Source organism: Trachinotus anak, unplaced genomic scaffold (genome assembly GCF_046630095.1).
Source record: "Trachinotus anak isolate AG129_WGS33_773 ecotype Australia unplaced genomic scaffold, CSIRO_AGI_Tana_v1 ptg000018l, whole genome shotgun sequence".
Classification (NCBI taxonomy): Eukaryota; Metazoa; Chordata; class Actinopteri; order Carangiformes; family Carangidae; genus Trachinotus; species Trachinotus anak.
Genome location: NW_027273869.1, coordinates 6,461,607 through 6,484,098, shown reverse-complemented (window position 1 = coordinate 6,484,098; position 22,492 = coordinate 6,461,607). Strand labels below are relative to the sequence as shown.

The window sequence follows — 22,492 nt, the reverse complement described above, 5'->3', positions numbered from 1 at the left end:
CAAGAACCACTGACACTGTTCTGGAGTCTCACAGTCTCAACCAGAGCATCTAAGAGCAGATGGAAATGCTCATTTTTCTTCAGAAATAATATTTGTATTTTTTTTCCCTGTACATCTGTGGCAGTCAGTCATGTTTTATGCTTCAAGGAAAAAAGCAAAGAGGAAAAACAGGATCATGTGGGAATGATGTTATATGTGCATACATCATGTCAAAGAAAATGCACTGTATATGCTGCATGTATGAGGGGAAAAAAGCATGTGGTAAATACACGTTCTGTGCATATGGCTGCATTTAGTAGTTTGTTGTTGTTTTTTTTTTTAATCAATCACATGGTGGAGTGTGAGCATTGATTGGTTGGTTGATTATAAACTCACAGCTGAGTCCTATAGCTGCAGCGCCTGCAGGGATTATACTAAGGGGGGGAACTTTCATCGGGGCCAGTTTAGTCACACACTCTTTAAGGACGTCTGCCAAAAACACTACCCCGCCGCCTCCCTCCCTCCGTGAGGCAGAAAAACCATTGCTTGTGTCTTTATCCTCCATCCGCGCTCCTGCGTGCTGTAAGCGCGCTCCCGAGGGTTTCCTGGTGCGCGCGCTTGGCACGGCGCCGCGCACTCCAGCCCCCGAGTAGTAACCCAGAGCAGCAGAGCTCTCAGCTAGACATGGCGGCGGACCCGAAGCCGGACTGGCTCTCCTGCCTTCCCTCTTCTTGGAGTTACGGGGTGACTCGGGATGGACGCATATTCTTCATCAAGTAAATATGACGCGGACACACGGATTTATGGAAACGCACTGCTTATTTCTCCGACGCATTCTTCCTGTTTGTCTTTTTTTCGGCTTCTCTGTTCACCTTTCCCCCCCCCCCCCCCCTCCCGTTTTCTTCCACTAACAGCGAAGAAGCAAAGAGTACAACCTGGTTGCATCCTGTTACTGGAGAAGCTGTTATCACGGGGCACAGGAAAACTCCAGGTAAAATGATTTGAGGATGTGTTTTGCCCTGCAAAAACACGCACACGCATGCACGCATGCAGCGATCTGGGAAAGGTTATCCGCGCGTCACGGTCGGGGGGGGGGGGGAGAGAAAAAAAAGGGGGGCGACAAGTTGCGGAGAGAGCCGTGGAGAAGACGATGAGGGGAGAATTCTTCTCTCTCTGCAGCAAAGCAACAGCCTCCTCTGCTCCGCTCCCCTCTCCGCTCTCCTCCGGCGGACCATTACGCACGGCGTCCCCCCCCTCCCCTTGCCGCCCCCCCCCCAGCTCGCTCCACCTGGACACTTTGCGACACACTTTTTAAAAGTTCCGTCACGTATAGGCGTGAACCGATCTCCGAGCCGATTACCTGCAGTGACATTTGACATATTTCCCTCTAAAACCAGCTGTGCTGCAGACACACGGTGCGTCCACGCACGTATATCCACCGCGGCTGCTTGTAGAACAATGCAGCGCGCAAGTGTGAAGCCGATATTAAATTTAAGAAAAAAAAAAAAAAAAGACAATGAAACGCACATCTGCCGCGACAAGAAAGGGTGACGGCTGAGGAGGCATCTCCGCATGCAGATCAGCAGCTGGAAGCTGAGCAGTCCACAGACAGTATGATCGAGTAATCCTGCGATATCTGCTCGGGAAACTGGGGAGGGGGGCGCGGAATATTGTGTAAAAGGGCACAAGCCAAATGAGCTATTTGTGGTCCAGACACTGCATTGCTATGCAGGTGTGTGTGTGTGTGTGTGTGTGTGTGTGTGTGTGTGTGTGTGTGTGTGTGTGTATAATCTTCATATCTCTCTGCACAGCTGCTCATGTTCCTGTGTTTTTTTTTTTACCCCCTCCCTGTCCTCACAGATTTACCAACAGGATGGGAGGAAGGATACACGTTTGAAGGGGCTCGCTGCTTCATCAAGTGAGTTGGAATGTGTGGCGAGAGAAAGAAAAAAAAAACCCCACAGAGGTAGAAAGAGAGTGATAGATGCAGAGGGGGAGAGAGACAGTTAGAGTGGCTGTCTGAGACGCTCAGGGGCTGCATTGTTTGGTCAGTGTAGAGATTCCCTCACGCCCACCACTCTGCCTGTCTGATCTGCTGGAGGAGCAGAGGGGCAAGTCATCAATATACGTTTGACTCCCGTGTAACTCAAACTCACACATGCTCAAATACACACACACACACACACACACACTCACACACACTCAGACAAACGCTAGGAATGAGTCGCTCCCTGGTCTTGTCTTTCGTTCGATGCTGTTAAGGGTTTCTTCTTCTTCTATCATTCAAGTTCTCGCCCTTCACTGCTCTCTCTCTCTCTCTCTCTCTCTCTCTCTCTCTCTCTCTCTCTCTCTCTCTCTCTCTCTCTCTTTCTCTCACACACACTCACTCACTCCAAGGGAGGGATTTACTCAGGAACAAGCCTCTGCTGTCAGTGGGACGCGAGTTTGACAAGCACGTGTGACTCAGAGGCTGCTCTGCTGCGCTGAACAGGCTCTACTTGTTGTCGTGCTGCATGTGTGCACATGCGAGTGTCTTTGTGTTTGTGTGTCTGTAACCTCTCCAGGGTTATTAGCTACCTCCTTCTGCACATTTGCCCACATGTATATTTTATGGACCTGTTTGACAACAAAAATGCCCCACAGCTCCAAGCCTCTCACACACCCACAGCTGACACTCACACACACACACACACACACACACACTCTTTGAGGTTGTGAACAGCCACTTTTGCTTGTTCTACTTACTTTCCCACCTAGTTTTCCTGTTGTTGCTCCCGCTGTCTATGGCCATTTTGAGAGCAGCAGCTGACACATATGGTGAGCTAATACAGCCCCTCTATAAATAACCCACAACCGCTGCTTGTTGGTATGTATGAATGCATGCAGGAAGCTCACACGGACATGTAAATGCACAAGAACATTTACACTGTTAAGTGCTCGCATGTAAACACAGAGAGTCAGTTGTGAAAAGTGGACAGCTGTGAATGCAGGTGTGAATGGAGCACAAGCTGGGATCAGTGCAGGAGATCTTCAGGGATGGTGCAGGGAGGTGTGAGAGCACGATGAGCAGTGTGGATCAGCGTTACAACATTGGCAAATTCAGAGGGCCAAGGCAGAACATTGCCCCCTCCCACGCCACCACCCCAACAACCTGTGGCCCTCTGTGTATTGTGTATACTCTTTCATGTTCCCATTAAGTGTCATGCAAAATGCAGAAATAGACCAGAGAATGTAATTCCTATTGGCCCCAGTTTTTCTGTATCATTAGTTTGTGGTTATTTGATTAAATATAACTTTATTGATGTACCACATGGGCACATAATAATGTAGAATAATAATTTTAAAAATGGGGTTTGACAAAGGCCAACCTTAAAAGATATATCCTTATAATTACACAGTAATGCTGGAATCATCATAGTTGATTTTCACCCCCTTGGGTCTGGGGCCTCAGAGCAGTTTGTAATCTATCCTCGTGGACTGGACCCCCCCCACCCCCACCCCCCCAGGAGTCACAATATATACCTGAGTGGTCATGAGATGATTAACGGAATAGGGTAGAATAAAACTGACATTTAATTTCTAAAGCTTACCTCTAATCTTTGCTGTGGTGTGGTACTGAACCTCTGCTCCTTTTGAGTACCAGCCAAAATGTACCCATAGCGTTTTGTATTTAAAACTGTCGAGTATCGAGAGATGGCATCAAATACATCACCACAGTCTTTGATATTTCTTAATCCAAATCGTAACTTTGCTAATTTTAGATTTTAGAATTTATTCTGGTAAAGTTCTTGTGCTGCTGATGTTGTGTTATTGTGCAACTGAAACTTTAGTATCATCTCTGAACTGCTTGATAGTTCTCTCTTCAGGCATCTAAACAGTCTAAAAAGAGATAATCACTACCAACAGCTCACATAGACATGTGCTCCCTGTGATGAGCTGAAGGGGCTCTGAACAAGCCTAAAACTGAGATAGGTGTGAGTATTTTAAAGACCCAGCTGGACTGGTTTCATTCACTCTTCCCATTTATTTAAGACGTAAGCTTTATGCAGCAAAAACAACCCAAGCCCAGCCTGACACTGGATACTGTGTCTGGACCAATCAGAGATGTGCAGCAGAACTCCAGATAGTCCACAAGTAAACATTGCTCAATTTATGGGGCAACTTTCCAAAAAAGGTTTGGAAGCACTGATGCAGAGTGAAAGTGCACTGAACTCATCCAAACCTGAGGTAAGGCTCCAGAAATCTACCACGAGCCTCCTGTCAAGTTGTTTGGTCACAGGTAGACAATATGAGTTGTGACTGGGGGGTGGAGCTGATCATTTGTGACCCTTTCTGATCAGTTTTGTATCTGGTATTAAATTCACAGTGAGAACAGGCGTTGATAGAGGACATCAGGCCTTAACAGACAGCCGCTGCTGTTCCTCTGGTATTGGCTGACTCAGGCTGAACCTCAGCACACAAGTCTTGATTACAATGAACAGTATTTGACTCTGAACAATTAGGGCTAGTGTCATATTCACTGAACAGCACTGCATCGTCACCACTTCTTCAAATCCTTCAAATTCCTCCCAAATTCCTGCTGGGTCACTTTTCTATCAGCCTATTATTGGACTCCTGACTCCGCTGCTCCCTCCACATCCATGGTGTTGAAGGACACTGCTGCCCTTGAATGGCTGCTGACAGACGGTCACCCCCTAGGTTCAGCCCTTCAGGGTGGAGGTCAAACTTCTCCTTCCTTTGTTTGATTTTCAGGTTTTGAGTCTGATCCGCTCATATCCTCTGTGTGAAAACGTGTTGAAAAGCCTCCAAACGTGAATTGCCAACATGTTGATTCGCTGAAGTAAAGCCAGTGCGGGGGTAAACTGACTCCTCAGTTTGGCAACACTTTAGACTTAGCACTTAGTTTGAAACCACACTGATTCAACAACAAACACTGACACAATCCTGATTTTTAGAGCATGCAAAGCTCCAGTGGAATAAGAGGAGGAGACGTTACTGGCCTTCTGTTTCTGCTGTGTGACCACTCTGCCTTCAGGCCAAACCACCGCTGGATCAGGGAGAATCATGGAGGACTGGCTCCATTTGCAGTTGGGTTGTTGCATGTTTCTCATTTAGATTCAGACCAGAGTTCAGAGCTGCCGCAGTGTCTTCCAAATAATTTTCAAAACATTTCTTTTTCTTTGGCTGCCAAGATCTTGAAATCCTGCCATGGTGTTTAGCTCTGCACAGCTAACTGTATAATTGCTCACTCACCCATGGCACATCAGTGGAGCATTGACTTGGAATGAAACATGGCAGCGTCTCATGTGTCATGATGTTTGTTCACTTTCACTCAGGTAAACAAGACACAGTATGACAACTGAGTGAAATTAAACCCTGTGCTGTATGTTACCTGCTGTTGCCCCACTGCCTGCAGGAAAACAGGAAGTAACTGCCTGCTATGTCACCTGTAGGCGTTTGGGAAATCATTTGGGGTTTACTGCTCACTGCTGGGTTAGTCAAAAGAGTAGCAGCCATGGCTCAGTCTGATAGGCAGCGACACCTGCCAGTCAAGACAAACATCTTCAAAACCAGCCCTTTTTTAAACCATAATATCGTCTCTCTTTTTTTTTTGCTTGTTTTTTATTCTATTTACAGACACATGTTAGTGTCACTACATGTCATAGCAGGAATGACACATACTGTCATTTTCGGAAATGCTGACACTGCTACTAAACATGTTCTGGTACAGCATTTATGTTGACATTTTTTGAGCTTCCGGCCTATGTGTCGATAAAGGTTTTCGACAAACAACAAAGATCTGCATATGAATGACTAGAGTAGAGTGTCAGTGTTCCAGGTATATTATACCCTTTTCCATTAAAATGAGTGCCTTTCTGTTCAGACTGAGGACACGCACAGCTGCAAGGAGCAATGACATCACATGCACTTAGAGCACACACACAGATGCAGGGGTAAGAGCGTGAGCTGCTAGCCGCTGTGCAAACTGGTAAAATGGATCTGTCACGTCTCATCCCCCAATTGGTGGTCCTGTAAAAGTGTCAGAGCCTCTCAGTGAGATGTTTCAACTGATGATTGTGTGTTTTTAAAACTCATTTCAGGGCTGCAGCTCACTCTTTCATCCACGTGCGCAGTATAGATGTGGTGTCTCTGGTTTAACAGCACCGTTTTGGGCAGTTGACAGGAGTGTTTACAGTGTCTGTGTCCTCTGAGAGCCATTACAGCAGGAAAAGGGCGAAAATTAGTGACTTCACCGGGTTGTTGTGTTTACATCAATCTGAGCCGGAGTCGATAAAGACCTGCGACTGTTGCAGAGTCATTCGACCCAGGCTTTGCCAACAAAAGCTCAGTGTTTGCGAGTTTTAGTGGGTTTTTTGACCAGTGAAAAAGGGGCTTTAGAAACATGTTGATAGATGTTGTTGACATTCTGGGCCTTAGTTCTGTAAAAAAAAAAAAAAGTGTTGATATAAATAGACTGAAATTCATGGATTTTGTCACACTGTTTTTCTTCTTTCTGGTTCTTTGTTTTGGAACTGCTGCTTCCATCAGGCTTTGGGCCAGTGAATTCGGTATGGGCTCTATTTGATGGCATTTTAGTAACATGACTTTCCATATTTGCACATTGGACTGTGGGGTGGTTGGTGGTTGGTGGTTGGTGAGGGCTTTATCTGTTGCAGAGGAAATGTCTTGAGTTTTTATGTTGACACTGGGGTTCTTTTTTCCTTTCATTCCCATGTGACCAGAATATTGTGGAGCCATTGGAGGAACTGCTACTTCCACCTTGGTTTCACCACTTAGCTGCTGTGTTTGCTCCTTGTCCTGTCCATACAGACAGGAAAGAGAACTGGCTTCGCATTTCTTCAACCGAGCCACATGTGAATCTCACTTTGACCCAGCAGTATCTAAAACTCTGTATGCAGCGTGCTTGCCTTTGTGCTGTTTAGTTTGAGGGTTGCATGCTATTGCTGGATGGTTTGATGATTCATGATCAGAGGGAACTAGCAGAGGTCTGAAAGATTAGACTTCTGTATCACAGGACACCTTCTCAGTTCTCTCCGCAACCCCTGACATGTCAACAAGACCTCCAACCTGAACCACCACAGAGCCCAGTTGAACCTACCCTTAGATATGACCTATAGTAGCCTACCAGCAGCAGTCTTACTGGACCTTTGTTGTCGTGGTAACAATAATAAACATTCAATAAGATTGAACAGAATTATATCTGTTTGGTTAGGTTTAGAAAAAGATTGTGATTTGAGCTAAAATAAGTTCTTTGATAAGGATGAGGATGATGGGACTGCACACTTCCGCAAGCTGCTGATTTATCTTTTAATCAGAGGTTGAGATTGTCGTTGTTGCTGTAACATTATCTGAAGCCAAGGAATACTGTGCTTTAACATTATAGAACAATTTCTAAAATATGTTGAAATACCTCAGATCAAAGTTTGGCTGACATGAGGCGTCATTGTGATATTTGTTTGTTTCCTGTGTCATCAAGCACAGAGTTGGATCAGAGCTTTGAGAAAATAAGTTTCCCTCTTGTAAGTAGGACATAAATGTTCAAATATATCCTATTTACACACGTGAAACTAGTAATTACAGTGATGCCAGTGTAACGATGATGTGACAAAAGGGATGTGCTAGAAAAGAACCATTTTGTATGACATGTTTTCTAAACACGGAGGAAGGTTGAAGTGTTTTTACCTGCTCTGAGCAGTCACAGAGATGAGTGTGTGTGTGTGTGTGTGTGTGTGTGTGAGTGATATGAGAATAATGGCACACATTTTCTGCCTTGAACTGTCGTAATGTTAAGACTTAAGACTCATTTGTAACTAAAGTTGTATAACAAAGGGCAGTGTTAGAGAGAAGTTCAAACCCTGGTTTCTTTCTCCCCTCCACACAGCTGACCCATCACTGTGTGAAGTGGGTGTGAATGTCAGATTGTCAGTTTTAGAAGGTTACGGAGGTGGTTGAACACACCCCCTCCTAATCTTACATCTGAAAGGTGTGGGGGGATGGGATGTGGGCTGCATCATTTTTGATCTCTCAAGGCTCAGCTTTATGAAAGTGCGATGATAAATCGCTGCTTGTCCCTTTTAAATAATTGTTTTGTAGAGAAGTTGGTACAGAGACGTTCATTATTTTGGTTGTGTTCAAGGTAAAGTTTGGGTTGTAAATGATGCTCTTTGTTGCCCCTTTGTTGGAAATGTTCATTATTCACATAATGGACATTTCCAAAGGAATCAGGGTGTGTTTCTAGTGAGAGGCGGCTTATGTGTGTATTCATTTTCTATCACAACTGTGTGTGTGGGTGTGTGGGTGTGCGTGTGTTTGGGGACCCTTCCCTTCTCAGTGGGAGCTAGGCTGCCCTCCTCTCCTCCTCTCAAGTCTCAAATCCCAGGATAAATCACTCTGCTGCTTCACTTCTGACATCTCTCTCCCTCCTCGTCTCGCCCCCTCTATGCCCACCCACCCCCTGTCTGTGTCCTGCTCGGTGTGTGTTTCCCTCTGTGCGTGTGTCCTGCTGTGTGTCTCTTCTGGCTGGAGCTGTTTGATGTTTGCTCTTTTCTTCACGGAGATCTCCCTAAAGCCCTAACCAGCTCCTTACATCTGTGTGTGTGCGTGTCTGTCGGCCAATGAGAATGTATGTATGTGGGCACAGTAAATCAATAACAATCTATCCTCTAAATCTGATTGTGTGTGTGTGTGTGTGTGTGTGTGTGCACCTATGAATTTGTTCCTGTACGTGTGATTTTTCTTTTTGTTGCAAGTCACAGAAAGTATCACAGGTGTGACCTAGCAGCTGTCACACTCAACACTGCATGTGTGTGTGAGCATGTGTGTGTTCACTGATCCACCACAGATCCACTCTGACTCCTGATTGTCACTTTGTTCCACTCCTGACATCTTGAGAATATTTAATTGGATTTGATTGGATTCCCACTCTATCAGGCTGCTACAGGCAGCACATCACTTTTTATTCCTTTCAGGACACACACCTACTGAAACACACACCAACTCACACATTTCTCAGCGAGTGTATTTCCAGCACAAGGTTTTGTTTTTTTTTTTAATTCCCACCTCTCTGTGTGGCTTGTGGGGGGATGTGTCTTGGGACTTGGTTGAGTTATAGTTGATTTATAACAGCAGAGATGGGGAGGACTGTATCCATGCATGATGAGCACAGCCTGATGGAGGTTAGTGATGGTGATGTATGGCAAAGGGGGAAGGACGCCTGCAGGACAACCGCTCAGTAACCATGGGCCGTGATGGAGGCAGCTGCCAAGCTCCTCATTGCAAACATGAACGACGGCAAAGCAGAAGAGCTCAAAGACGAATTTCTTTTCTAATTAGGAAACTTGTAACTCAGTATCTTGTTGTGAATATGCGGTGGTGTGCCGCGATGTCAGACCATGCACGTGTGTGTTGGAGACTGAATTCACCCAAAAACCAGCAGCACTGGTCGTTTGGTTTAACACTGACATGTATCTGTTTTTCTCACAAGGACTTGCTGTGGGTGTGAGAATATTGATCGTTTTTCTTAATTTGCTTCACTTTGCAGTTTGCAAAGGTAGAAGCAGAGAGACGTTAACACTGTTCGAGCTACTGGACAGACAAAGTGTGAGACTTTGTCCCTAGAGAATGGCATTTGCATCCATCTCCTACGGACTGTCAGCTTAAATTTAACCCTGACCAAAATAATTTAAGCACATTCATGCTCCCCTGTAGATGAACCCTTTAGACTTTAAAGTTCCCATATTGTATAAAGTGAGATTTCCATGTGTTTTTTTTTTATTATAAAGCAGGTCTAGGTCCTATATTAATACTATGAAAGTATCAAAGTGCTCAGTTAACAGAGAAACGCACATGGCCTGTATTCAGAAACTGAGCCTTAAAACCAGCCGTAAGGACTTCTGTAACGCTGTGATGTCACAACAAAGCAGTCACTGCACTCAGCCATGCACCAAGCCAACCTCCAACCTTGCAGGATTTGGATCACTCAGAAAACTGTTAGCCAGTCAGACGGGAGGCTCAGAGCCTCTCATCTGATTGGCTAACATCTTTTTTTTTTTTTTTTTTACCTTTACATGTTCTGATTCTTAAACATTGGTATCATTAAACGAACAGCAGAGCCACATCAGCAGTAAGAGTGAATGGGACCTGCACCAGACCAGCTCCCACACCACAGACCAGCTCTTCTTCAGCAGTTGTTACACCTCATCCTTACATTCACATTACGCTCCACATCTGTCAGGCTGTGACATTATCGGGGCTCATATCATACAGTCTGGATATCTGGTTAACACTTGTGTTGCTGTGGGGTGGAACCCTGCTGCCTCTCTGGGGCAGCAGGGTCTTCAGGTGACAGTTTGCTTTGTGTTTGTTGGATGGTTGAATAGCTTCATGAAGTCATACTACAGTACCTCATTTCTTACATTGCCCTGTTGGCATTTTGGCTACCCTTAGACAAATGCTGCATTCATGACCTATCAGAGGTATTGTAATAATGAGTTTCTGACTTGTAAATAGCATTCACATCCAAAACATTTTTTCAGTTTCCTGGAAGCCATAATGGTCCTTCATCATACAGAAGTGAATAGGGATGCCTCCCATCTGCCAACATCTGTCCTTCAATGTGACTAAACCTGAATTTAGTGGAGATAGTGTTATAGTGTCAGTGCACAGAATTGTTAGTCAGGTAACTCTGTCTTGTGCTGTCGAGCAAACATGAGAATCATCCAACCCATATGACTGGACTCTCTGCAGTCATCTTTGGGTTTTGTGTTGTGGTGTACTGGCTGAAGTTGTAGCGTAGAAACAGAAAGGCTTTGAGTTTTCTGGTCATGTCCATCAGTCAGACGTTATTAAACCATTTTGCCGCATTGTGTTGTAGTCTCTGTTCTCCACTGGTAGTGGAGATGTGGGTGTCTGTATTCTTTTGTCCACTGGATTTCTCCCTCATTGTTAAGTGTCAGCTTCAGAGAGAGGCTCTTGTGTTTTAATTAAAGCAGACCTTTTCTGCACTGCACTGCAGCTGGATTTTTGCTTTAACATGTGTTGAAAAGGAAATCTTAGTGTTTTACCTCAGACAAAGCATCTTAAACACGTCTGGAAACTTCAGGAAGTTTAGAAAGTGATTCACAAGGCTGCAAGAACTTCCTCTTTGACAACGCACAGATGGAAACAAGGGCGTTTGAATATTCCTCAGTGAAGGGAATGAGAGGAGAAGAGGTCAAAAGTTCACCCTGGCTGGCTTGGAGTCTGACTTAACTGACTCTGACATGCAGCTGACCTTTGACCTCTGTAGTGGGACAATCAACAAACAGGGCCTGGTTTGTGGGGCTGTCATTTAGCCTGAAGCATGTGGAGATGAAAGAGGGGGAGAGGTTCTTAAAGGCTCGCTGAGCTGCGGAGCCTCATGATACTCCACTTCTCTGCTACCACACAGACGGATGAATAAAAAATGAAGAGGAAAGGAAGGGGGAGCGTAATGAAAGAGAATCAGAGAGTGTAACCTGGAACTGACACTGAGCAGAGAGGAGGGGTAGTCATGTCAGGCCACCAGGGCTGCCTCTACCTGTTTCTCTCTTCGCTCTTCTGTTCTTGTACATGTGTCTCTCTCTCTCTCTCTCTCTATCTCTCTCTCTCGCTCTCTCTCATTCTCTCTCTCTCTCTCTCCCCTGTGTGTGTGTGTGTGTGTGTGTGTGTGTGTCTTTGGTTTAACTTGGCAGCCGCTCAGTGCTGTGGGAATGCCACAAAATAAACAGTTAGAGTAACATGAATGTAGCTGCTCCTCACCCACCAGAAAACACCACTTCGTGCATGTGCAGCTGATTCTGACTCACTGTGTAAAATTCAGTGATGCTCAGCCAGACAATAAAACTCCGAGGAAGCATCATTCACCTCAGTGTGTGAGTGCGTGGAAGTGTGTTGGTTTGTGTGCGCATGTGTGAGTGTGAGAGAAATGTGAGCAAAAACATTGTTTTCTTTTGTATTGAGTGCAAGATAAAGTCTCAGTTGTGAAGTGTAATAAAGTTGTGTAAAAAAACTGGCAGCCAGGGATAATAAGACTGTACCATGTCTAACAAGTAAACACAGCCCACAGCTGAAAATCACAATGAACCAGAAGAAAAAAAAACTTCTGCAAACTGTATCTCACTCTGTGCAAAAAACAGTGCACAGATTTATGATGATAATGATGATGATGATGCAAAATCTTCTGTTACAGTATATATATTACATTAACTTATATCTTGATGTAGGGGTGGGTGATATATCACATATATATCAGATGTGAATAACTATATCGTCACTTAATTGTTAAGCTGCCAGCATGAAATTTGCATAGGCGTTTCTCCCCTGTGACTGTCTGCCTCGCACACACAGCACACTCCCCCGCCCTCCATGAAAACTCTCCTGGGTGCACGTGTGTGTGAGAGAGAGTGACCTAGGTGAGGCGTGTGTGTTTTTGTATCTGGAGCGGAGAGAAATGGAGAGAGCGAAAGTAGTGAAGCGAGTTTATACGTGTTCAGAAACGGTGATTAAAGATGGAGGTGGATGAATTGGTTCAGAAAAGAAACAGCACTGGGTTCAGTGTTTTGTTAAATGCATTTTTTTGTTTGGTTTTTTTTTTTTGTTAAGGGTCAACTTAAACTTGGTTGTGATTTCCCTTTTTCACATAGCTCTGATATAAACAGAATAAACAGTAAACAAGAATGCAGATATTGTTGCAGGGACTGGATCCATCATACTGCTGTGATTTTATGCATCAAAGGGTTAAATCGCTCATTTATAAAGTGCTTTGGAGGAGATCTCAAAATATCAGGATATATATTGTGTATCGTGATTATAGCTTAAGAATATCACAATATTATCTGTGAGCCTTATCACCCAGCCTTATCTCGATGTGGTAAATATTCTGAAAAATCAACAGATAAGATACCAGATAAAGTGTGTGTGTGAAGCAGTGTGTGTGAGTGAGCATGACTGCACATTTCTCCAGAGGGAGCTGTGTAAACACCTGATAAATGACCTCACGTGATGTCACTTGAGTCAGCGTCAGCTCAGGGGCAGTGGAGTTAGAAAGAAGTAAACTTACCAGACCTCTGCAGCCCACTCCTGGTCTCTGCTTAAGTCTAGGGGCTCCTGCTGAGCCTATGAAGAGAATGTGTGGGATAAAAAAGACAACATCTCTGGTTATAGTGCATCAGTTTTGATCCTGTTTATTTGAGTCCTACAGTGTTAAAGGACTACAGGTAGAGCACTCAGCAAAGTCAGTGTCCAGTGGGTTTATGAGAGCTGTGAGACTCAACTAAAAGAGTGCAGTCGAGGGCTTGAAACCAAAACAAGGAGCCACACAAAGCTATGTGCTCTGCAGGTGATGTACAACTGATGAGTGATCCCAGCAGCATTCAGGGACACGTCCACGAGCCAATGAAGACACAAGTCAAGTGCATGTTTATACATAGCTTTTATCCACTGAGAACCTGAGGCCTTATCATAGACACTGACTCGCCACTCAGTGGATGTTGCAAATCTAATATGAAGCAGGATTGTTTAACTGCACAGCCATCGTCCTGTCTCAGATTTAATCAGAAACTGGTTTTGTTAGACAGTGACTTGCACACTGTGAGAAGCTGTGTCTGCCAAGGCTGCTGTCCCAACTATCCAGCAATCCATGTTCAGGTCACGTTAGGTCACTGTAGGTCATGTGGTGAGTGAGTGAGCAGGACTGCTTTATGGTTATATTGGATTCACATGGCTTTCACATCAGTATGACAAGGTGTTTAGATTCTAATACACACATTCTCTGTAAACAGTTTCCCAGTTGAATTTGTTTGTTTGTCCAGTTTGAACACCAGAAACAGAGTTTTGTGTCAGTTTCTGAGTGAAGTAGATAAGTCTAATTGAAATGAAATCAGCTACTGATTCAATCCAGGTCAGGAGAGAAACAGGATTTAATGACCGGCATTATGAGGCTGCTCCATCTGGGCTGTTCACTGCAAACTGGTTTTGTACAGATCTGTCCCTGTGTGGCTTTATTAGCGCTCTGTTTTCAGTCGTTTTGCCATTGATGTACTGCTGTTCAAATGTGTGAGGGCATAATTCCCATTAATGATCGGAGGGGGGTGTACCTTCTGACTTTTTCACTTTCACAGTGGCAGTTTGAGCGTCTCTGTAGTCTACAGAGTCTCTGTAGACAGGAAGAGCTGCAGGCATTACACAGCACTGAAGAAAAACTGTGTCTTTTTCATGCTTTTGGGAAGAAATCAGTTTCAGTTTGTGTTTTGATTTATAGGTGAACATGTGTAACATGTTGTAATGTCGTATGTGGGTTTGTCAATCTAACAAAGGGAGAGACAGGGAGAAGACAGAGGTGGAGAGGACATGTCACTCAGTCACACACTCTGCACACGTTTCCATCTTAACAACCAGCACTGACTCTGTGTGTGTGTGTGTGTGTGTGTGTGTTCCAGTTGTTACCAGCTCTGCAGTATCATGAGTGGAGTATGTAGTTTTTTTTTTTTTTTTGTTTGGGACAGAGAGTTCCTAAGTGGGTTGTTGGCTGGGTGGGGCAGAACTACTCAAGACCAGTTTCCTGCACAATCTAAATACACACACACACTCTCACACTCACATACATACGTACATATTTCTATCTTTGTGAGGACACTCATTGACAAAATGCATTCCCTAGTCTTTACCCTAACCTGAACCTGATTCTAGCCTGAACTTGATTCTGCCCCCACAAATATCTGCTCCGACACTGCATCAGGAGTAAGCGAATTAATTCACCGCGTGTGACCCCTGACGGCTTATGGTTGTGGTTGTGTGTTGGCGTCTTTCCCAGACTGAAACATATGCTCCATATTCCATTCACAGGATCATTGACGCGAGGGTTGTAGACACTGTGGTCTGACTGAGATCAGATTATCAGAAGCTGGAGTCGTCTCTGTGGGGGAATACAAGCCACTGCAGCAGTGACAGAGCAGGACACTGAGTGTGTTGAGATGGACTATAATATCCTGACATGTAATGCTGAACAGTCAGCAGCCCCAATGCTTTTTAGAAACACTTTGTTACAATTTTGGTGTCATTTAGGTTGTGTTGGCTTCAGGTCTTTGAAAACACACACTGAAAATGGTCCAGCAGGGGATGAAGGATGAGCCATCAGATGATCAGACAGGTTGTAAACACACCTCCAGATTGGCCAAAGCTATGTGAGAGAGAAAACAAATTATGGCCCAGACTGTTGTCCGCCACTGATCCTGGTTCAGCTTTAACTCACCATACTCACCAAACAGATAGTTTGATAATCAGGCTCAGCTGGTTTCTTGATTACAACCTGTCTGATCATCTTGTTTTTCTTATCCCATTGGAGCAGCACACTGATGGAACCAATGGCCAGAACAAACCATTGTTTCTTTTCAGTAAAGCCATGTAGGTGCTATAATCACATAAAAACTGATACATAATGGCTTAGAAATAAAAACACAAGAGCCAGAGTAGGCATGAATACACCAGTCAGAATGCTTGGCACCACATCACACACTGTACAACACACTCACAGCCATCAGCATAAAGACAGGCGCATCAAACCATGGTAGCATAATGACAGAATGTGCACATCAATAGAGTCTGAATGGAGGAGATCCTTCAGAAACCAGTGGAAACATCTTCAAACTACTGCTGTCAAGAGTAATACAGTGGACGGATCATTACTCTCTTAATGTAGTCTGTAAACGTCATGTCTAACAACAGTGATGGGGCGATGATATATATGTATATGTAGAGGTGCTGAAGGTTTAAGCAATAGTGCAGTGGTGTGGATCCCAGCATTGGTAGACTATGCACAATAGTGAGTGTTATTGTCTGCACAGCACAGTGAAACACTCAGACAGTGTACAGCCATAGGTTTGACACTGGAAATATATGAACCATGAAATCACTCAGTGGCCCTGAAGACCAACACTGTCACCTCTGCAGAGGTTCAACCATCTGCTATCATTAACTGTGAGCAGGATGCGGAGTTGAGGTCAGTTGGGGCTCCTAACTCTGCGTCTGGATGTTACTTTATGTTTTGTTTGTTTTTTTCTTAACTGGAATATTGATGTTGAATGGAGAGACAGCCAAATGGAAAATAAAAATTAAATTTTTTTTGTCTCAAACACACCTTCCCTATAGACCAGAGAGCCATGGGCAAAATTGTGCATTTTTATCTGGGATTCAAAACAACCTTTAAGATAATTACATCTCTTGGAGTCATAGTGAATGTGTTCAGATTCTGCATTCAGGGCAACAGCATCACAAAGCTTCTCTGAGTCATCTGACGAACCAGGAAACTCATCTGTAAAATGCTGCTTTTACTTCCTCACTGAGTAGAGGCACATTCACAGTGTAGACAATAAAATTCACCATGAGAACAAAAATTATGAAAATAACTTATCTATTTATTATTAGAAAGGTCAAAGATCAAGGTCACAGATTATTTAATTGCAACTGGACTGGTTGATGGAGGCAGAGAACTGTGAGGCAGTGATTCTACTTTTCTATTTTTTAAGTTCATCAAAGAAAGACTCTTTTCTCATGTCTGTTTGCTGCATGGGTCGTATTTACTGCATTCCACTTCCGAATCAATAAACTGTATGATTTACCCAACCTAATGTTTGCTTACAACTATATGTGTGATCAAACATATAGAACGATGTGTCCTGGGTGTTTGGACGTGCAGTAGATGCTGCAGGGGTGTGTTGCCCTTCACATTTGGAGCTACAACAGTGGTTTGAGGATAAGTGTCCTTTATGTGGTTAATGGAGGAAACATGAGAGAGACTCAGCCACATGTTTAAGCCTCAGTTAGACTCAGACTCAGGAGTTTGTTGAGGAGTGAGACGACTAGAAGAATGGTTAGCATAGTTATTCATCTGTGTTGTTTGTTAGCTTGTAACTGGCAGTGGCTGACACAGTGTTCGTGGGTTTTTCTAATGAAAACTCAGGTTTATTTTGTCCGTCCCCTGTCCCTGCAAGGTGACGGGATTGGTTCCTTATCTTTGTGACACATGAAGAGGTTTTCGATTATATAAAAATAGGTTTTCTATTATATGATATATTTTTCTGTTATATAAAAATCAACATATGGACATGTTAACAAGGTTAAAAACTTGATTTTCATATGGGGGGGGGGGGGGGGGGGGGGGGGGGGGGGTCTTTAAAATTCTGTCTTTACATAAATACACCAGTAATATTAACCCAACATTATGTGTCTGAGATTCTTTGGTACTTAAAGTACATTGAACTTTATAACTTATACTTTTAATGGAATATTTTTAATTAAAGCTAATAATCCTAATTTTGAGTGTCAGGCTAAGAGATGTCAACTTAAATGTATTTTCCCTTTGCAATGAATGAAGTATTTTATTTATTCAAGCAAGTAGGCATCTTGTTTTAACAACCTGACATTTTTTTTCTTGAATTTCCACAGCTGCTACTTCCACAAAAGAAGATATAGTTTAATATCTAATAATTAGTTTGTCTGTGTGTCTGACAGCAGGGTATTTAAAAAAGTGCATTACCGATAAATTTGCTGGACTGATTGGCCTCCAGCCAAAGAAAAGTCAATTAGATTTTGGTGGTGATCCAGATCTAGGAGCTCCACCATTAAACAATTATTGATCAGAGCCATAAGTGTGAAACTAATGGAGATGGAGGCTTGATTCTAATTCCTAAGGGGATGTTTGCAGAGTCAAGAAATCAATTCAACTTCAAATTGAAGCCATAGAAATGACGTGTTCAGATTGAACAGTAAATAGGAGAATTGTTGAGCGTTGGCGGAGCTTGTGCTCTCTTGAGTGCCTTCTTGTTTTGGAAAAGTGGGTATTGCTTTTTTTCTCATTACAAAATGAAAGTTCTGAAAATGTCAGGGAGTAGTTTTGCAACCCGCTCTTTATTCCATGTGTGGGTGACTGTGTGACTGAGACTGAGTGGATGCCTCTCTCTGTCTCTGCTGACAGTCTGACATCCAATCAAAACTTCTGACCTTGAAATGGGATCGTGCTCGGCCGCTCTCACTGCAGAGAGAGTCATGCACCCCCAAAGACACCGCTGACCCCATTTAACCCAGCACTCTCTGGAAATGACTTTCCCCTTATTCCAGCTCAGTTGGTTGGAGGCGCCCGGATACGTGTATTTAGGCCACCGATACCCTGAGGGATCTGACTGCTCAGTGAATGACAGTAGACTTGGAATCAGGGCAAAAATACCACCAGCCACGACCATTTAGGACCCGGAGCCTAAATCACACGGTAGAGAAATTTTTGCAGCCCCCATAGCTCCCTGAAATGAATGCAACTGTGAAGCAAGGTCGATAGCAAACTGCAAACCCCAACAAGGGTGGAAAGTTATTAGGAGAAATTTAAGGAGAGATTTATGCTGATTTCACACACTGTCAGTAGGATAGGAAGAACAGGAGAAACACTGTTTGACTTGGTTGTGTTCACGCATTATTCCAAGGTGGTTAGACCCAGTGCAACCCTGAAGTCACTGCACCCTAAATTAGATGCCTCTGTTGTGTTATGCATTTGTTGCATTCTTTCCCAAGTGAAACCAGATACAAACAGAATATAGCTCCTATAAATAGAGCTGAATGGACTTTATTAGAGTTAATATTGAATTTTATTTCTATATAACCACTTGTGCATCTGTAGCCCTTCAACCAAAACTGGTTTTAAGGGCTCAGGCCAGTGTTGGCCACACTCAATAACAGGTGTGTCAGATAGCAGAGCTATTCTGGTGAATACTTGTGCCACACACTTGTGCACAATATACATCTGGTTCCTCGGCCCAAGTCCGGCCCACATACAGCATGACTGTCAGATGCTACTTCCTCAACTGGACCAATTCTGGTGCACACACAGAAAATCTATCTTGCCGTCAGCCAACACTGGAGGATAAAAGCCAGAACCAGCCCAGATGTGGAAGTATATGAGCCAGACGTGGGCCGAGGACCCAGGCATATGTTGGGCCAGAAGTTACATTTTGCTATGGGTCCGCAAAATGCCTGCATATTGCAACGTGCATACTTAAATACTGTTGAGACTTCCGGAAGAATAGCTTTGTATTAGACTATTTGTAATGTGTGCGTGGTATACCATTGTGCGTTGTTGCTGTTACAGTCTCAGAGCAGCAGCATAACTGGTCCTGGCCACAATTGAAGGCTGCTCCCTCCCTGATCTTTCCCTTAGAACTTCATCTTTTGTCTGTCTTTGTGGTCTCAACACAATGAATTATACAAATGGGGACAATGGCACACATATCCAGGATGGAACCAGCTATTGAAACCATCCCTCCATGGCCTTTTCTTTCTGATATCCCATCAGTTTCGACTTCAGAATGATGTACTCCCAGTGTCAGCCAGTTAGTTACTGAGTTGTGGAGTAGGGTTAAAATGACATGCAGAAGCATCTATGTCACATTTACAAGTTTCTTAATGACATACACAAAAATGGTAAAAATAGTAAGAATGTTTTTCTATATTTCTTCATGAAAGTTTAATTATGCCAGTTTGGCAGGCCTCTGGTGTCAGAATAATTAAACCAACAGTTTGTTCCTTCACTGCTGCAAAAGAAAATCTTGGAAGGGTTTGAGAAAACTCAGCCTTATCGCTTATGTGGTTTTACACACAAGCCTACTGCACCACTCACTCACCATCAGCCTCAGAAACACGCACAGTAGCTTTAAAAGTAATGAAGCATTTATTCTCTAAGGAGCGTTTATTGATGGTCTACAAGACGATTTTACAGCTACTTCAGGCTGCTGGAGTGAGGAGGAACCTTGGCCAGCTGGATTGATTGAATTGAGCCTGTGTCCGCTGCTCAGCCACGGAGAAACACAATGAGATGTGGCTCTTAGGAGAGAAAACTTAAAACTGAGTTTGATCGAGTCACCCTGAGATCAACAATCACTTCTCTGGCCTCTTAAGTGCTGACATAGCAGTAGGACCTTGTCTCACTGTCTCTCTGTCTCTCTTATGACAGTTTGAAATACCTAAGGTCATTACAGACTGACATGTCTGTAGCTGTGTTTTATCTGGGCAAGGTTTTTATATGGCTGCTTGTCTTCAGACTAGTGGCTCCGACCTTTTGGCATTTTTTTGTGTAGCGAAAAATATCTGGTGACCCCTCAAATTTTTATCATGACCCCTTGAAGATTCCTGACCCTGAAGTTGGAAACCACTGCTTTAGACAGCACTTCTGATGTGAGAACTTGCTTTTGTAGAAATGCTTTTGCTTGTTTACTCCTCAGAGTAGGTATAGAAACAGGTCTTTGGTACCAGTCTTATGAATTTCAAACACCACCCAGTCCTACTTCCCTGTCACATGAGATATTTTAATTTGTACCTGTGAAGTAAGTTTGAATCGTCTGTTATGAGTCAAGTAGTCAAAGTTCAACTGAATGTTAATTAGAAGCTTTGTATGACTCGTTTGAGAAAGAGAAGCAGTCTCAGGGTGCAGTTTGTACGCTCCACCACTTTTTTCTCCAAGTGAGGAAACTGAATTTATATTGGATTATGTTAACTGTGAATATTCTTATACATTTTTTAACTGCTTTAAGTTCCAATCATCACTGAAGTGTGGGTTGTACAAGAGAGCCAGTAAAAACCAGTGGAATGGTGTATTGATTGACTCAACATCAACTCAATGCATTGAATAACACACAAGAAGCACCTTAGAACTTGCTTAGCTGCTGGTGGCACAGTGAATGAAATTGTTGTTGTTGTCTTCTGTATATGTGGAAGGGTAACTAGGTCTGTGTCATACTCTTGTGTAAACTTAGTTACATAACCTCTGAAATGAGCCACAACTTAACAGTGCACTCCAGTACTAAACAAGTAGCACTCCGCCTCTGGTTGCATGTTGTGGGTGTCTTATCGCCGGCTGCCTCTGTAGACGTGTGGATTAAGGACGAAGCTTTTAAGTGCCTCTGGTTTCCTGCTGAGCGCGAGCCCGGGGGTACGCCGCCTCACCTGACTCACAATCACACAGACCACTCAGTTAAAATGCTGAGAGCGCGGCCTGCAGCAGCACTCGACACTGCACCAGGATCTAAAGATTTCAGAGTTGCTATGTCATATTGTGAAAGTTAAGTGTTGCGAACGATGAGCTACTGCATGATGAGATGAATGTCTTTTTCTCTTGCAGGGTAAAATTTGTTTTCACAGAGTAAATACACCTGATTTTAGCAACATTAAGGATTTCTTTAAGAAACTGATTTTATTTTGAGAGTTCCTTTTTTTTTTTTTTTTTTTTTTAATCTACCAAATTCTAACATGGAAAATCAGTTATTAATGAGAGAGTAAATAGTATACAATGATCCTGAGCAGCAGAACCTTTTTCTTTGTTTTTCTCTGTCATTTATTACCTTATATCTTCAGTCTTTTTCCCATACACTCACACATGTCATCCTCCCCCAACCTTTTACTGCAGCATGACAATATAATTCCAGGTGGAGCGATAAGAAAGCTGCACGCAGGTCGTCCTGACCCCTCAGCCTCTCACTGATGCAGAGGGTCAGACTGTGACATGGTGTTTTTATTCAAGAGAAAGTCTCCAGATGAGATTCTGCTCCCACACACCTCACGACTAAGGTGTAGGCTCAGTATCTTGTTTTCTTATGTTCCTATAAATCTCTTGCTGTTGATTTGAATGTGTGAAAGTACAATAATGTGGAAAATGTGTCTCGTCCAGTCCAGTAGCTCTGGTTTTAATAGATCGCATTTAGTTTGTGGTCCTGGCAGCATTGGAAAATTGCATTTAAAAAATTTAACAGCAACATCTCTTTCTTCTGTGTAGAGATGGTTGTTGTTAGGATTTTATCAATACTACTCTTATTATTACACCTTATAGTTCCAGTACTTTATTGATACACTTTTATTTTTTATTACTGTGCAGGAAAACCAATAAATTCAGAGCAGGTGGAGGAGGTGAGACTGTGGGCAAAGCTGTTTAAAATATCACTTTTCTGCAGGCTTGTGTTGGTTGAAGACAAGTTTGATAAATTACTTATGAAGGTTTTATTGCATTTAGTGCAGTAACGAAAGTACAGCTTGTCTTAAGTAAAATGCACTGAGCTACATTTGGCCCAGTGTCATTTTCCCATGTGCAAATATATATATGTGTACTGAATTTCTATATATGACATATATGTACATGTAAAAGGAAAGCACACATGTAAAAAATTATATATGAAACCCACTAAAAATTGGAACAGTTTTATACATTGATATATATGTGTACCCCATACAAACATGTATGTAGCTTATATAGACATGTTACATAAATATATATCCATCCCAAAGCATGTTAATACTGATAGATATTATATGCAGTCCAAAAGTCTGAGATGATGTTTAAAATTAATAAGATGTAAGAAAAACATATATAAACATGTAGAATTTTTATATGTATGTTGTTTTAATAAACTTGTACATACATTGTTGCAACATGTTATAACATTTA

The 22,492-nt window shown here is 43.1% G+C and overlaps 1 protein-coding gene across 13 annotated transcripts in view; it reads left to right on the top strand.

Annotated features, from left to right (window-relative positions):
* Positions 1 to 282: 282 nt before the first annotated feature.
* The window catches only part of LOC139635202 (pleckstrin homology domain-containing family A member 5-like), a 215,863-nt gene continuing 193,653 nt past the window's right edge, over positions 283 to 22,492 (top strand). For 2 of the 13 annotated variants that reach the window (XM_071502298.1, XM_071502289.1), the window contains exons 1-3: positions 448 to 755; positions 894 to 970; positions 1,840 to 1,897. In XM_071502298.1, the coding sequence (XP_071358399.1) occupies positions 664 to 755; positions 894 to 970; positions 1,840 to 1,897 (227 nt within the window). In that variant the 5' untranslated portion in view covers positions 448 to 663. Of the gene's footprint in view, positions 756 to 893; positions 971 to 1,839; positions 1,898 to 22,492 lie in introns of all 13 variants that reach the window. The other 11 variants (XM_071502285.1, XM_071502284.1, XM_071502292.1 and 8 more) reach the window with 9 other exon arrangements.